Source organism: Spermophilus citellus (genome assembly GCF_964194105.1).
Source record: "Spermophilus citellus genome assembly, chromosome: 2".
Taxonomy (NCBI): Eukaryota; Metazoa; Chordata; class Mammalia; order Rodentia; family Sciuridae; genus Spermophilus; species Spermophilus citellus.
Window position 1 is genome coordinate 6,073,587 of NC_138183.1, and position 17,243 is coordinate 6,090,829.

Genomic DNA, 17,243 nt, shown 5'->3' on the forward strand with positions numbered 1-17,243 from the left:
CAGAGCCAGGTCCGTATGACTAGAGATGTGGGGGTATAAGACCCCCCAAAACACGTCCTGGGAGTTGAGTCCTCCCCCTCCCGCCTGAGTCCTGCGCAGGCCGAGCCTCACCTTCTCAGATCAGAAGGGTTTGGGCTTCTGATTTTTTTCCAATGTTAGAATATTTGCATATAAATAGTGAGATGTCCTGGGGAGGGGACCCAAGTCTAAACACAAAGTTCCTTTATGTGTCCTGGGCGTAGTCCTGAAGGGGGACCCATCTGCCTCCTTAAGGCCCTGGAGACCTGGGGACGGCAGTGGGGGAGAGCCGCCCCAGAGAGGAAGGGAGAGGTCTCTAAGAGGGACCGCAGGGTCCCCCACTCAGACCACACAGAACACAGTGAGGCTCAAGGCACCGTGGGACACCACATCTTGCTGATCCAGAGACATGGTGCCATCCAGGCAGAACACAGCAAGTGTCCCCAAACGTTAACCACTGCTGCTATCATTAATAAAGGTGTCATGGCCACCAACAGCCAGGCAGGAGGACCCAGGCCAATAATGTGGGCACCCAGGATGGGTGGGCACCACAGGAAGCCATGGCCAGGCTGCTGCCCTCCTGCCCACCCCACCTGTGGTACTGCCTCCCCCACCGCCCAGCCTCCACTGCCCAGCCTCCAGCCTCCAGCCTCCACCCTCCCCCTTCAGTCCAGTCCTGGGAGCAGGCCAGAGATGCTAGGTTGGTCTCCGTCACAGCTGGGGCAGAAGTCAGAGCAGTCCCTGATGTCATGACAAGAGAGTGAGGAAACCTCCAAGCAGGAGTAGGGAGAGGGCAGGGAGAGTCCCCAGACTGAGCAGAGAAGAGAGCAGAGAGCCCCGGGGATGGGCGCAGAGCCCCCACCCAGGGAGAGAGCCAGGTCAGGGACACCCAGGGAGAGAGCCAGCGGACAGACAGGGACGCTGACAGCGGGGGAGGGGCCTGGAGGGGAACATCCCCCTCTGTCCCCTCTGCCCAGGATGCTCCAGAGACTGCAGGAACCGAGATTCTGTCCCTGAGCTGCTCTAGACAATCAGCTCCAGGAGCGACCTGGAAGGTTCTAGGGCAGGAATTCCAGGGCGTCTGGCCAAGAGGCTGGGATCCAGGCAGCCCCAACCAGCAGGCGGTGCTGGGCGCAGCTTCAGGCCTCTGCCAGCCGAGCCCAGGGCGGAGGTGCCTGTGACCTGCCCGCATGGAGGAGGCACAACGGGAGTGACTCATCTCAGTGCTTGTCACAGAGCAGGAGGACCAGGAGCTGGCTCCACAGGAGGGTGGGGCCCAGGAGGACGGGATACACCCATCACCTGGCTGGAGTCACCAAAGCAGGACTGTGACCTTGACCACGGTGACCTTGACACCTGCTGGTCCTTCCAGTACCAGGTGCACCTGTCCCTCAGCCCTGCTCAGCAGGCCCCTCCTGCAGCAGGAGCCACGCCCCCTGCAGTGCAGACTAGGAAACTGCAGCCCGCACAAGGCCCCCAGGCCCAGGGCCCACGGCCCACGGCCCACGGGGCCAGGCGCAAGCCACTCTGCTTCTGGTCAGCAGCTCTCCTCCGACTGGGCAGCTGCTGGCCAGCCCCTGCCTCCCCGCCAGCACACCGTATCCACCCGTCCAGTCCTCAGAGTGCCATACTTGATGCCTCAGGACCTGGGGATGCGGTACCTGCTGTCCCCACACAAACCACCCCCAACCTGTGAGTGCCTCCCGGAGGCCTCCACCCTCAGGAAGGGCTGCCAAGGCGAACCCACACAGATCCAGGGCGTCCCGTTAAATTCCAGGCAAACAGGAATGAGCTCGGTAGTTCCGGCACCCCCACCTCCTGCTCAGCCGAGATACTGCCACTGCCTCCAGGAAGTCCTCCAGGTGCACCTCAGACCAGGCGGATGCTCGTGACATCCTGAGAAGCCTTGTTCATTCTGCCTCACGTCTGCGTCCCCAGCCACTGTGGGTGCCAGGAGGCCCAGAAATCCAGCCGTCCACCTGCCCTGTGCCCCAGCATCACAGGCAGGGCCAGAGGCAGCAGCTCACAGCCAGTTTCTGTCAGGGAGAGAGGGGTGCTGAGGCCGCCCGTGGACCCCATGGCCAGACTCACCTCCCTTAGGACCCAGGACCCCCAGCCCTTCCCCGGGATGCGTGGAGCACGCTTCCCGTGCCGCCCCAGCTCGGCTGAGCCAGACCAGGAAACAGGGGCCAGGGCAGCACCTGAGCAGGCTCCTCGCTTGTCCTGACGGCTGCTGCTGGCCTTGATTAAGATCATGTCCACTCAGCCGGCACAGGCCACATCACAGGCAGCGTGGAGACAATAGGTGCCGGGTGGCCGTGGGCTGCAGAGCCACAGGGAGGCTGGGCCATGTCGGAGGGACAGGAGCCGGGCGAGCAGGGCTTTGAGGCTCTGCTCCGAGCGCCTCGCTCGCCAGCACACACCATACATTTTTGAACAGAAGGAAAGCGTTTGCTGTTCCCCCCACAGTGCCAAAAATAGCCCCTCTCCTGCCTTTGAACAGGGATCTTTGGTTCCTACAAAGAGGCAGGTGCGAGATAGGCTGGAAGGAGGGGCCTGGCTGGCGGCTGGGACCCCAGGAGGTGGAGGGGCCTGGGGTCCACCCGCGGCCTGGCCTGCTGAAGCCCTGGACCCCCCAGACGCAGGGAAGATCCCGGCCAGCCCGGGAGGGGGAGGGGCTTGTCAGGGCAGAAAGTGGGAACTGAGGTGGGGAGAGACGCTGTGTCCGTCCACAGCTTGCTCAGTGACGTGTCTGTGGTTTGACTCATTCTGACAAATAAACTCAGGGCTCTCCTAGGAGCCAGGACCACGGCAGTGGACCACGCAAGGACACGGCTCCTTCCTCACGGGCTTTGGCTAAATGGAAGCCTTAAACAGGTTGTCACCACCAGGTCCCAGGAGGACAGCTGGACCCACGGACAATTCCACAGAAATATCCCGTGGGCTTTGGCGCCAGCTGTGTGGGGGTGGGGGTCCCAGGGCCAGCTGGAGGAGGCTCACAGATGGCCCAGACGGTCAGCTGCCTCCCAGCTGCCCCAAAGCACAGCCCGGGCTCACCCGCCAGTAGGACACCCGCTCGCCAGAGGCACTGTCTCCCACTTGATCTGAGAAGCCACGAGAGGCCGACGGAGGGACTCAAAGGCCTGGGCTCCGTCTCTTCACCAAATCCTCACGCTCGTCCACCCTGCCCTGCAAGGAGCAGCCCCACCAGCCCGTTTTACAGATGGAGCCCAGGCTTCCTGGGGAGGGCCCGGGTCAGGGGCCCGCGTTCATCAGCAGAAGAGCTGGATTTGAACCCAGCCCCGCAGGTCCCCGAGCTCTGACACCAGCCAGCCAGCCAGCCAGCAATGTCAGCCGACATCCCTCCACCCAGATGCACAAAGAAAGAGCAGAGTTCAGCCGGGGAAGTGGTCACAGGCCTGGGAAGCGAGATGGAGGGCCTTGAACCTGGCTGCTCCAAACACAGAGCTCTTTCTGGTTCCCAAGGGTGTTTCTCAGTTTTGTTTTGCTTTGTTTAAGCCACTTTTTGTCCCCAGGAGGCCAGAGCTGTGGAGAGCAGGGTGGACATGGCCCCTAGGCTACAGGGAGAGAATGGCACCCTGAGCCTCGGCTGAAAACCCAAGCCAGGAAAAAAAAGCAGTGAGCTATTTCTGCTTTGGGTTAAACATTCCTCAAAGCCACATTCCTCCCGCTGTCCCCTCCCCCTCCGGCAAGCCCAGAACGTGGGGCCTGGACGCCCCACCAGCCTCCTGGCGCTCAGAAGGGCCTGATCCAGCAGCTGTCCTGCACCTGCCCTGGACGGCCCACTGGGTCCCCGACAGGGAGCACCCGGGGGCGCTGAGAAGTGTGCCCTCCCCTCCCACAGAGGGACAGCTGGAGAGCCCAAGGTCCTGAGTGGCGCAGCTCCCTGACCACCCCCTTGGGGGAACTGGTCAGCACTGGGGAGTACCCCCAGGCAGGGAGAAGGTGGCAAACCCAGGTGACACACAGGAAAGCTCTTCATATGGAGCCGATGTTCACAGACCTGCCCCATGGACAGCTCCAGATGGGCCTGCACAGCCCCCAAAAGCCGCAACAGGGCCCAGCCCTCCAGGGGCCTGGTCATCTGAGTCCACAGTGTGCCTGTGAAGACTCGGTCTCTTCCTGGGTCCGACAGACACTTCTTGAGGCACCGAGGCTGTGCCATATCCCACCCCAGCCCAGGCCTGCAGGTGCCCTGCGAGGAGCAGGACGGCACCTACACCATGAGTGGGGGGGGTCACTGCTCCTGAGCTCAGACGGGGGCCCCTGTGAGTCCTGAGCTGAGAGGGCGGAGGAGGGAGGCAGGGAGAGCAGGGGACAGAGAACAAGTGTCCCCGGATGCTCTCATCAGTGCTGCCTGGAGCCCCCGAAGCCCCCTAGATGGCCTCCACCAGCCTCAGCTCTGCTCCCTCCCAGAGCGGCCCAAGAAGCCACCCCCACCGTCCCCAGAGGAGACAGGACATCTTGCACCAGCAGGGCCCTGGGTTCACTACCCACACGGACAGGTCCAGTGGCACACACCTGTGGCCCCAGCTATATAGGAGGAAGAGCAGGAGGAACCCAAGCTCCAGGCCAGCCTGAGCAACTTAGTGAGTCTCCATCTCAAACATCAAAAAGGCTGGGATGTGGCCCGGCAGTAGAGCACCCTGGGTTCCATCCCCAGCACCCCAGAAAAAAGACCTCATCCACTGTGCAACCTCACACCCAGCCTGGGGACACAAGGCCCCTCACCAGCATCTGACCCTGGATGCCTCCAGCGACGGGGCACTCACTGCCCTCAGCAGGAAGCCCACAGAGGCCACAGGAGGTGGGCACATGGCACTGCCAAGGTCTGAGCCTGAGCCCCAGATGGCTACTGACGCTGGAAGGCCTTGCCACAGCCTGAGCCGTCGAGGGTTTCCTCCTGGACCCCGGACAGAGGCACAGGAGTCCCTATGCCCAGCCCCGGGGAGACACCCGCCTCGGCACAAGTACACCTGGGTGAACTACCGTAGGTCCTCCCATGATGGCCACGCCTGCGGGCAGCTGGGCTCCCAGTGCCACGGTGGCCAGGGCAGGAGCAGCCGTGTCGCCCTGCCCCCGGCACACCTGCACTTACAACCCAACTGGCGCCACCCCACACACTGGCACGCGCGTGCACGGACGTGCTGCTCACCCACTCCTGACACATGCCACGACCCCGTCACTCACACTCGGCGCGTGCACACATGAGTCACAGCTTGCACACGTGACCCACAGCGCCCACCTTGCCTGCGACACCCACACGGGCACCCACCCCGGCTCACACGCACCCGCACACCTCCTCGAGGCTTCTTGGCGCCTCCCAGTGGAACACGGCCCGGCTCCAGGGCCCAGGGGTCCAGGCAGGGCTCAAACCTGGCCACGTCACTCACCAGAGTGGCCACGGGCCATTCCTGTCCTCCCTGAGCCTCCCTGTGCTCATCTATAAATCAGGGACCACACTGGGCTTCGGGGGACACTCAAGGACAAAAGCCCATGAGCAGGACACAGGGGCCGGTCACACAGGCCAGGCTGAGCACCAACCCTGCGGCAGCACGGCCCCTGATCACGTGTCACTTACGGAGTCTCCATCACTGTGGTGCGCCAGGGGCGAGCCCAAGGGGGCCACCAGGTCCAACGTCTACTATCACTACCTTATGCTGGAAGGACACTCCGGGCCCCCACTTGCAGGTGAGAACCCTGAGGCCTCTGAAGCCACGAATCGTGCCCCAGGCTGAGATGGCCCAGGTCATCAGGCACCAGGGCCCTGCGGTAGCTTCCCCATGGAGTCTCACCATCTGGCAATCAGAAAGTCGGACAGAAAAAAAAAAACACCGAGTCCCAGAAGGGATGAGTGACTCCAAAGTCACTGTCCTGGCCACAGTGGCTCTGGGACCGAAGCCCAGGCAGGCTGCCCCATCCCAGCCCATGTGCTCAAGGGTCCTAAGCCCAGCATTGGGGAGCCTGCTCTCCACCACACCCCACCGCAGCTCCTCAGGCCAGGGGCCGCGGCACAAGGATCAAGCTGTCAACCCAGATGGTCCAAATGCAGAGGCCATTCATTAATACTCATCTTGGTTGAGCCTGGGACAGCTGGCCCTGTGACTGCCCAGCAGGTGGCCAAGGACTCCTGTCCCCTGGTGCAGCCAGCACAGCGTTTAGTGAGCTCCTGTTACGTGCCAGGCCCTGCTCCCATGGGAAGGCACTGCCCTCCACCCATCTCACACCTGAGGCCCCCGGAGCTCAGAGCAGTCAGCGACTTCCAGATCACACAGCCAGAAAGTGGCAGAGTCGACCTTGAAGCCCTCAGTCCTCTTCTGTCCTGCCCTCAGCCACGATCTGACCCCAATTCCAAGCAACTGCAAACTGCATGCTCATTTAGAATGTCCTCTGCCCCAGGAAACAGACCTCACACAGGGGGTGCAGACTGCTTCAACTGCTGGCGGCAATAAGGAGGTACCCCTTTTAACAGACACAGAGTTTTCTTTACCAAGCTCTAGAGATATTTAGGACAAGATGGGTCCATCTGGACCCCAGCCATGGCACAGTGGGAGGTACCCTGATGGTCGAGGGTCCTAGATTCCTGCCACTGCTTGTTTGTGACCACAGGGGAGATGATACACCTCTTGGTCCTCTATTTGCCCATTTGTAAAACAAGGACATTGGACCACAATGACCCCAAGTCTCTTCCAGCTCAAAGACTCCAGGATTCTATGTCTGCAGTCCAGGAAATCAACTGGACAGTGTGCTTCCTCTTGTCTTCCCCATGAAATTGGCAATAATTAGGAAAAACAATAATACCCAGTGCTGGCAAGAATGTTGGAAAGTGGGCACTCTCCCATCCACTTCTGCTGAAAATGTCAATTAGAACATCCTTTCTGGAGAGCAACTTAGCAATTTTTTATCAAAAGCCTTTAAAAATATTCCTAGTCTTTAACTCTACAATCCCATTCTTGGCTATTGATCTGTAAGGAGAGATATATGTAAAGATTCAGTACAGAATGTCCATCACAACACTATTGATATTTGGGGTGGGGTGGAAGCAATCTAGCTGTCCAATGACAGGGGATTAAATAAAATCTATTGCATTCACATGGTGCACTATTTTAAAAATCATGCTTTACAAGAACAGTTAATGATGTGGACAAACATTCCCAACCGATTTTAAAACTTGGAAACCAAGTAGATAATGACATATTTAGATAGCAACGGAAACTGTGCACCGTGTCCTCCTGAGCCTTCCTCCTAAGTGCATCTGGAATCTGTCCTTTGTATCATCCCCTGTGGCACCCAGTCCATTGCTGCGACCCCCTCAGGTCTCAGCTACTATCTGCCCATCCAATCTTTGAACTGTGGCCAAGATTGATCTTTTCCAACCCATTTCACTCCCTTCCAGAGCTCCCCACCCATCTTGGGAAAAGTCCAAACTCCCTCCCATGGCCCTCTGGGGGCCACGCACGCTCTGCCACTCACGAGCAGCGTCCTCATGGCCCACACCTCACTCCAGGAGGGCTCAACCCCAGAGGAAGCTGGGTCCACCCAAGGTAGCCTTGCCCAGGGAAAGAACTGGCACCTTACACAGCAGAGGGGAGGACCCTCCAGTGGCAGGTGGGACAGGAGAGGCCTACGGTGGCAGAAAGAACAGGACCAGGTTCCAGAAGGAGGCCGGGCTTGGTGGTCCTGCCAGCCCCCGCATGGCCAGCCTCACCAGTCTCTGCACAGGAAGGATGGCTCCTGACCCTCTGTGCCCCTCCTGCTGGAGACCCGTGCCTCAGGGGACCAGTGGCTGCCAGAGGAGCCTGGAAGGGTCCCCTCAGAACCAGGTGCCATGCAAAATCCTTCCAGTACCCAGACACCACCCAGCTCCAAGGCCTCCAAGAAGCCCTTTTCCAGAGGAGAGACTCTATGCCCAAGGCATCTGGCCCCTGACCCCAATCCCACCTTCCTATGCCTTCTCTGCCAGGCACTAAGGCCTGGGCTATAGGAAGATTCTTCTGTGCAGAAATGACATTTATCAAAGACCAGTTCAAGATGAAGCTGAACTGTATATGAAAATAACAAAATCAATAATGACCGCTCACTGTTGCTGGCCACTTACCACCTGCCCTACAGCAGGCCAAAGCTGTCCATCTATCATCTCATCGACTTCTCACACCCCTCAGAGCCAGGTACCTATTTTGCAGATTAGGGTCATTGAAGCAAGGGGGCTGGCCTGTCCACCGCCTGGGTACCCAGGGATACAACAGGCTGCAAGAGGGTGGGCCAGACCTCAAAGAAGTCTGGCAATGCTGACCACTGCTCCCTAAGTCCTGGGTGAGAAGGGCTGAGGGGGGTCCTCCCCATCCTCTAACCTCCCCCTCCTGGGGGAACTATCCCAGGAAGGCCGAGGGTGGCTTGCCAGGCACTGATTTAAATAATCTTATCTGCAAAGGAAGAAAAAAAAAACCTGCTCTAAGATGCTAAGCCTGAAAGACAGAGGGATTTGCCAGGCTGGATCCAGACCTATCTAGAGAGGCACCCTGCTGGAGCTCTTCCACAGGCCACAGGAAGGAGAATGGCCACCAGCCAGGGCACCCAGCGTTGGCACAGATGTGAACACCTGAAGCTCCCGGGCCCACTTGGCCTTGAAGCCATCTGTGCGCAGGAGCCGAGAACCCCAGCACACGTCAGAACGCTGGTTCTTCAGCCAGGGATCCCCCACCAAGGTCTGCGTGGCACTCATCAAGGATGCAAATTCCTGGGCCCATTTCACACCCTTCCAGAGCTCCCCACCCATCTTGGGAAAAGTCCAAACTCCCTCCCATGGCCTTCTGGGGGCCACACACGCTCTGCCAGAACTAAGGACTCAGAAACCTAGAAGGGCGGCCCAGGCACCTTGAGGCTTCACTAGCACTCCTGGAGACACGGACATTTGCAAGTTCTTCCCCCTTAGCTCTTCTCTTGACCCTACACCCAGAATCCCCTAGAACAAAGAGCAGATGGCTCCACAGCATCAGGGGGAAGCCCAAGGGGGGGCCTGACAGGCTGCAGGATTCCTCTGCTTGTCCTGCCCAAAGACTTTCCATTCAACAATTATCTGTGGACCTACTAAGTGGCAACACAGAGGAGACAGCTGTCAGCCACATGGCTGGGGGCCTGCCCTGATGAACCTGGCATCAACAAAGGGTCAGGGAGGAGGCAAGTGAGCCCACCAGCGCTTCCCCACCCCTAATAAGGGCTCCCCCAGAGGAAAGGTACCCAGGCTCTCTCCCTCACCAAAACTGTTCAGGTCTCCAAAGACCTTTACAAATAGCCCAGCCCAGCACCAGCGTGCCAGCTCCTAACAAAGCTTTGTTGACCCAACTTCTCCCAAAGACGACAGGTCAGCCCCAGAGAGAGAGGGCTGGACCCTCCCTCCCTGCATCTACGCTCACGGGCTCAGGGCAGAACCTAACAGGGAGCACAGGGGAGCTCCTGGCGTGGGCCCCAAGGTCTCTCCCTGGGCACAGCGCAGGAGCAGCAGACTGAGTGCAAGTCCCAGAAGGGCCTGGAAATGGCTGTGGCACCTTGGGCATGCCCCTTCACCTCTCTGAGCCTCAGTTTCCTCATCTGTAGGTGGTGACAGCAACAGGACCCACACATAGGCCACTGTCAAGTCGCTGTGCTACCCACATGTCATGCATAGTGTGCTCAATCAGTAGGACCCCCAGCTGCACTCAGCTCCCTGCCCCACCCTGTTGGAGACGGCCTGGTGCAGAAGATACCACTATTCCTGGAGAAGCCATGGTGCCCTCTGCCTCCCAGGGACAGGACGCAGGAGGTCCTACCTGCAGCCTGCCTGCCGAGGACTGAGCTTCGAGGAGGGTACAGCAACTTCACAAAACAACATCTGCCTTGGAAAGAGAGAGAGTGGCCCCTGGGCCAGGAACTTCAGCCCTCTGAGGAGCGGGTACTGGATATGACCGCCCGGCCCACAATTCCCCTGGAGAAGAGCCAGTACCAGCACTTTTGGGAAAGTCCCCTTTGTTCCAAGCACATGGGGGCGAGGGGCATGGGGCTGAAGCAGGGGCTTGGCCAGACCTGCAAACGTGCCCTGAAGACTGATGGAGTGGGGGGAGGGGGAGAGGCTGTGCAATGCACCAGAGCTTCCTCCCAAGCTTGAAGCCTCCTCTATACATGCGCTTGGCAGTCAATCTGCTGCCTCCAGGGGTGGTGCAGCCCATGGAGCTGCCCAGGTACATCTGCTGAGTTACAGCCCAATCCACAGGCCACTGCCCGCTTCCAAGCCCAACATTCAGGCATAGGCCCTTCCAGGGAAGATCCCCCCTCCTCATCCCCAGAAAAGACAGGGTGATCAGGAACCAGTGCAATTAACCTCTGGCGAGCTGGGCTACCTCCAGAGAGGCTGCAGGAAGGGGAAACCTGGTATGGAGAAACTGGAGAGCCCGGGAGAGTGTGAAGTTGGGCAGGTGGAAAGAGACACCGGCACTGATCCACTGATGTCCACAGGGGACATACCTTCCTTTTGGGGCTGCCCAAACGGTTAAAGGATCAAACCCTCCGAATCAGCTACAGTTGTATAAACTCATTTCCGGTGTGAAGGAGACAAGGAGGGAGGTAAGATGGGACCCGAGAATTCAGACTAAATGCGGCAACCAACAGGGTGCCAGGGACCCTTCCCCCGCCCCTCTCCCCCGTCACTGCCATGAGCGCTTGCCAAGTCTCGCCACCCCCCACACACGATCAGGGCCAGGGAGGGGGCGACAGGCCAACCTCGCAGCAGCAGCAGCAGCAGCAGCAGCAGCATCGTGATGCATGAATCACCCACCCGCCGCGCTCCTGCCAGTCGACTCCGCGCAGCCCGAGCCACGCTGCACCCGGGCGCCCCCTCCCGGGACCACCGCCCCCTGCCCTGGCACTGCCCCTGCCTCTTCGGACAGCTCTGCGGGGAGTGGGCCGCGGGTGGGCCGGGGTTCCCTCCCGGCCTGCCGGCAGCCCGCGCACGCTGACAGGCGGCACACTGCCAGGGCTGGGGGCGGGGGCCAGAACAATGGGGCCAGGTGTGGGGCAGGGGCGCGGCCCGGGCTTCCGAGGGGCCCGAGGCGGAGGCGGGGCGGGGAGCGACCCGCGGAGGTCTGGGCGCGAGCGGGGTGGGCCGCGGGAGGCCGGGGGCGCGGGGGAGGGGCGCGCGCACTCACAGTAGGTTTTCCTGGTCAGCTCCTCCACAACTTCAGGCTTCAACTTGCTGTTGGATTTCCCCATCCTCGGCGGCCGCGGCCCCCGCCCCCCGGGCCGGACGGGTCGGGGCGCCCAGCTGGAGCGGCCGGGCCGGGGCGGGCCGGGGCGGGGCGCGCGGGGGGCCGGCGGGCCGGGCCGGGTCGGGCCGGGGCCGCGCCTTTGTCTGCGCCGTGCCCGCGCGGCCCGGGCGCTCGGTTGGGGCGCGCTGCGCGGCGCGGCGCGGGGCCCGGGGCGCGGGACGGCCGCTGGGCAGGCCCGGGCGGTGCGGGCGCCGCGGCGCGGGGCTGCGCTGGGCTGGGCGCCGCGGCGGGCGCTCGGGAGCCGTGGTCGTCCCTGGTTACTGGGCTCCGCGGCACATGCTCGCTGCTGCGCCGCCGCTCGCCGCCGCCCTGCGCTCCCCGCCTCCCGCCTCCCGCCCGCACCGGCGCGCCAGGGGTGGGCCCGGAGCCGCCACTCAGCGCCGGCGCCACCTCCCCCCGCAGCCGCCCGGCCCCGGCGCGGCCCCCTCTGCTCCCCGCGTCCCGGACGGGCGCCCCGCCACCCGCTCTGCCAAGGGGCCCCCTCCGTGGCCGAGCGGCGGGTAGGGCCCGGAAGGTCTGACGCTAGTGAGGCCAGGTCCCTGCCCGGCGACACTCATTCGTTCGACACGGATTTGTCGGGCGCTGGGGACGCGGCGGCCAACAGGACAGGCGCGGTTCCATCCCTCGAAGGCCCGGCCCTGCAGTGCAGGCAGTACGCGAGGAGTGGGGGACACCTACCCGCGCCCGGGGGAAGGTGACCTCCAACCCCCAGGGAGAGAGGGGCTGGGGAAGTCGGGGTTCAGTCAACCTAGGTGGGCCGCTTCCCTGTGCTGGAGTGGCCTGAGGCCACAGCGAAGGGCGCCTGGAATGCCCCTCTATCCAAGGAGCTGGCCTCTGTCCCCAGCGCCCATGGAGGGATCTCAGCAGGGCTGACAGGGTGAGACCTGCCTCCCCTGGTTCTCTAGCCAGTGTGGAAGGACCCCTCCTGGGCAGGGCAAGTGAGGCTGAGGTCAGTGGCCCCAGCTCCAGAGTTGGATGCACAGGGGCCAGTGGTTCCGGGTGGGGGTTCAGGAGAGAGTCCAGCAGGGCCTTCCCATGCTAAGTGTCAACCCATGTTCAGACCTTTCCCATCCTCCTTCCCAGCTTTATGTTGGCGTCAGCCACACACTTGCCCTGTTTCCTGCTGAGGGGTTGCCGGCCCCTCCACTAGAGAACAGGTCCCTGCAGGAGCCATATCTCCAGGCCCCAGGGGGCCTCCCTCCAACCTCAGTGAATGAGGGAAGGACTGAGGGGTGCCAGAAGCCTGGGCTGGGGCAGAAGGCGCGGGGATGACCATAAACAGGCAGGCTCTTTCCTCCCCACCTTTCCAGTGTGGGGACCTCAGGATGTCCAGGCCGCCCAGAGGAACCCTGAGCAGGCCCTTCAGTCCAGCTGCCTTTCCTACTTCCAGACGCTCAGCTCTCCAGGGAAGGCCTTGCTCAGGCTAACGCCTGGAGGAAGTACTCGCTGGCTTGAGGGCCCATTTTGTGGAGGAAGTGGGGAGAGCATGGGCCCCCAAAAGCTGGGTCTAGGCTCACAGCTGGAGGGACCCACTATAGACTTGGGAGCGGGATGTCCCAACTGTGAGGACCAATTCAGAGTGGTCGCCAGAGAGAGACCCATGGTGAGGGCTCAGCTCACAGCCAGGCCTGAGCTTTTGCCCGTGACGAGGCAGGAGGACCAGCAGGTGGCTGGAATGAGTCACAGAGAAGCAACTGAAATCCTCTAGAAACCCAGGTCTCATCCCAGGCGTAGTTGTTGGTCACTGTCTATGTGCCAGACCCTGTGCTGGGCACTGGGGCCCCACCATGACTGTCCACAGCAACCCCATGGAGACGGCTCTGGGGGACACACATGGAAACAGCTGCCGGAGGAGTCGGGGGCTTTGGGGGCTTTGCAGATGGGTACTTTAGTGAGCACCTCCTGTGTGCCAGGCCCCTGGGGATGTAGACAAACCCCACCAGGTGGAGCTCACACTCTGGTGAGGGGAGGGGGATGTGAGCAATAAACAAACAACATGTGAAGGTGAAATATAACGTACCCCACGAGCAATATGAAAGATGGCACGAGTAAAATCCATGGCCTCCCAGAGGGACCCAACGAGAAGAAGGGAATGAGAGTTCTTGTTCTTCAGTACTGGGACTGACCCCAGGGCTGCTCTACCCCTGAGCCACACCCACAGCCCTTTCTATTTCTCATTTTGAGAAGGCTTCACTAAGCTGCCCAGGTTGGCCTGGGACTTGTGATCCTCTTGCCTCGGAGTCACTGTGATCATAGGCGGGGGCCACCACGCCCCACTGAGCCATGAGGTTTTTAATGGAAAGGGGGCCTCACTAAAAAGGGATATTTGAACAGTGACCTGAAGAAGGGGAGGAGCGAGCCATGGGGGAAGCGGTCCCGCCACCCTGGGTGGGCCACCTGTCGCTTCTGGGGGAAAAAAAAAAGGTTTATTTTGGCTCCAGGTTCTGGAGGTGCATAGTCCAGGGTGTATCGGGCACTGGCCGTGCTGCCAGAGCCCCAGGCAGTGCAGGGTGTCAGGTGGAAAGAGGGGTGTGTGTGTGTGTGTGTGTGTGTGTGTGATTGACCAGATTCACCTGGACTCCACCTGGTGACCTCACCTCATCTTAATCACCTCCCCAAAGCTCCCCTCTAAATCTTTAGTCGGATGAAGCTTCCACCTCACAGTGAGGCCTTGGGGGACCCTCAGGCCACAGCACACAGCAAGGCAAAGCTGGGTGACAAGGGCAGACTGGGTCTGACTGCATCTAGCTGGGGCCCTCCCTGTTGCAGACCTGCCAGAGGGGACCTGCCAGAGGGGACTTGTCAGAGGGGACAGCAGCCGCAGCCAGCGGGGGTGGGGCAGGGCAGGTTAGGCAGGGGAGGCATGAAGAGCGCCCACCAGGCTGGGGTGTCCTCTGGGGTAGTGACACTGCCAACGGGCCAAGGGAGGCCTGAGGCCGGAGAGGGAGGGTGGTCAGGGCTCTCACCCCAGCGACCGGAAGCATGGGGTTTCTGTTTGCTACAGTGGGCAGTGGGCCGTTTGGGGAGGAAAGCAGGAGTCCGTTCCTGGACCAGTGAGGAGTGAAATGTGGAGTGGACATACAAGCAGAGATGCGCTGGGGTTGCTGGACTCCGGAGAGGGGGCAGGGGAGGCTTCCTGCAGAGTCTGGATGAGACCACAGAGAGCCACGCAGCCCAAGAAGGTCGGGCCGGGTGATGCAGGGGTGTCTGTGACAAGTGGGGGGACCACCAGGATGGTGGGGCGTCCTAGGAGTGATGGCAGGGCAGGAGGACATGGCTTAGGAAGAGGGAGAAGCTGAGGGGCGGGCCAGGCAAGGGTGTCTCAGGCCCCCAGGGTGAGGACGGCCTGTCAAAGGTGCTGGGCCTTCCCAGCAGACACGCCCCCTGTCCTGGCCAGGTTTTCTGCCCAGTCCCTGAAGATGCCTCAGCCGGAGCCATCCAGGACGGAGGGCTCAGATCACCGTCCCCAAACACCCTGGCCCTCCTGGGAACACCAGCTCCAGTCCCTTCTGCCTGGAGTTTGGTGGGTGAGGGGGCCCTGGAGGAGCCTGGGAGTTTGAACGGCCATGGACCAGATTGTGAGGAGGCAGGGGAATGGCTGGGGCTGTATCTGGGGAGGCAGAGGTCAAAGGCAGCTCCCTGCTGGGGGTCAAGGGCTGGTGGCTGCCAGGACCCCCAAGGCAGGGCTGTACATCTGAAGTGGGGGCCTCGTGAGGAGGACCCGGTTTCCGGAGGAGAGTTGTGAGCTCAGATATCAGATCTGAGATGTCTCCAAGACACCCAAGTGAGGATGTTGAGTTTCACGCTAAAAAAGAAAAATATTTTTAAAAAGGTTATAAACCAGTGTGCATAGATTAATCAAATAAATACAGCCCTGTAAGAAACAGCCGGGAGGCTGTGCCCCAAAATGTCCTCGCTCTCATTAGTAAGGGTGACATGACATCGCTTTAATTTTATCCTTGCATCTGCATTTTTCTCGCTCTTTATTGAGATGTAATTCTCATGATCAAACTCATCATTTTCAAGTGAACGATTCAGCAGTTTTCGTGTTCGCTGAGCACCTACCACCCCTGCCCCCAGGCCCTGGCCTGCGCTCTACACAGACTCTTCTCCCCAATTCCATGCTTTTGAGGAAGGGAGACGTTTTGTCGGTTCCCGACCCCCTGAGGGCTCGGCTCCCTGGCCAGACTCCCCAGGCCTCCAGATGGTTAGGTCAGAACTAGCAACAAGCTGGCCACCGCAGCTGTCCCCAGAGGAACAACTAGGGTAAAAGTCCCCTCCACCCAGCGTGAAGGAGGAGGGGAACACCTGATTGGCAAAGAGGGAGAAGGTGGCCCCTAGCCCCCCTGGTGAACATCCAGCAGGGAGCTCCTCCTCTGTGGGGCTGTGATCTCCAGCCCCCAGCCCATATGACTTATGTGACATAGGGGTGCTGCACAAGTCCTTGCTGCTCTGAGATTAGGGGGACAGGGTGAAACAGAGGGCACCTGGCTCCTTAGCAGCTGGGATGAGGGTGGCTGTGATTTGGCCCAGTAGAGACGTAGGGGGCTCCCATGAACCCTCAGCATAAAGCACGATGCTCAGGCCCAGGCTTAGCCCTTGTCCTTTCTGTCCCTCATTACTATGTGGCTTTTGGCAAATTACTTCCCAGATCATGTGGGAATAATAAATATGATAGTATGAGGGAAGAGTTTATAAAACCAATACTTTATGCTGTGTTTATTGCTGCACTGTTCACAAGTAGCCAGGGTATGCAATCAACCCCAGGTGTTCATCCGTGGATGAAGGGATTAAATGTGGTACATCCACACAGCGGAATATTAGTCAGCCATGAAAAGAATGAAATCTCACTGGGTACCACTGTGGCCCACTCCTGTAATCTCAGCCACTTGGGAAGCTGAGGCAGGAGGATTGAAAATTCCAGTCAGCCTCAGCAATTTATCAAGACCATGTCTTAAAATAAAATTAAAAGGACTGGGATATGGCTCAGCGGTAGAGCACTTGCCTACCATGCACAAGGCCCTGGTTTCCATCTCCAGTACCATCAAAAGAAGAAAAACATAAGTTAGATGGGAAGAATTACATCTTCAGCCCAGCAGGATGTCCACGGTTTATAACAATTTGTTACATAACTTACAAAGACTTAGAAGCAAGACAATCCTAGGCTCTCCTGCAAAGAAATGATAAATGTAAGGAGTTAGAAATGTAACGCCCATATTTGATCATTGTACATTTTATACATGGGTAAAATCATCCCATTGCACCTCATAAATATGTACAATTAGTGTGTGTCGATTCGGCTTTTTACATGCTTCGCTCGAGCACATGACGGGGAGTTGGTACCTCGAGGGCTGGGGTGCAGCAGGGCAGAGTTCTAGTCCCAGATGTGGGAGGCCCTGGTCCCTCCCCAGCGCTGAGGGGGAGACAGTATCAGAGTTTTCTTAGCAAAGAAGAAAAAGATGAGCCCCTCAACAGAAATCTGGGGAAAGGGTCTAACTGGAGATACAAAGGAGGACCTTAGGGGGCCAGGCCCTGGATGAGAGGGTCCTCACAAGTCATCAGAGAGAAGCAGACCCATTAACTGTGTGAGAGTTAGGGATCTAGATACGGTGTGTAAATAAAAATACCATCCACTAGGACAGAGAGGGAGCAGGAGAGAGAGAAGGAGGGAGGGGGAGAGGGAGGGAGGGAGGGGGAGAGGGAGGGAGGGAGGGGGAGAGGGAGAGAGAAGGAGGGAGGGGGAGAGAGAGGAAGGGAGGGGTAGAGAGAGAGAGAGAGGGACAGAGAGAAGGAGGGAGGGGGAGAGAGAGAGACAGAGACAGAGAGAGAGAGAGAGACAGAGAGAGAGAGAGAGAGAGAGAGAGAGAGAGAGAAGCAGACCAACTGGCAAAAACAGAAAAAAAATCT

The 17,243-nt window shown here is 59.9% G+C and overlaps 1 protein-coding gene across 2 annotated transcripts in view; it reads right to left on the reverse strand.

Annotated features, from left to right (window-relative positions):
- NCS1 (neuronal calcium sensor 1) overlaps nucleotides 1-11,348 on the reverse strand; it is a 41,599-nt gene extending 30,251 nt beyond the window's left edge. For both annotated transcript variants that reach the window (XR_014020400.1, XM_081279169.1), the window contains exon 1: nucleotides 11,217-11,348. Coding sequence is in view for 1 of the 2 variants with exons in the window: in XM_081279169.1 (XP_081135295.1) it covers nucleotides 11,217-11,280 (64 nt within the window). In the remaining variant the exon portion in view is untranslated. The remainder of the gene's footprint in view (nucleotides 1-11,216) is intronic.
- Nucleotides 11,349-17,243: the final 5,895 nt, after the last annotated feature.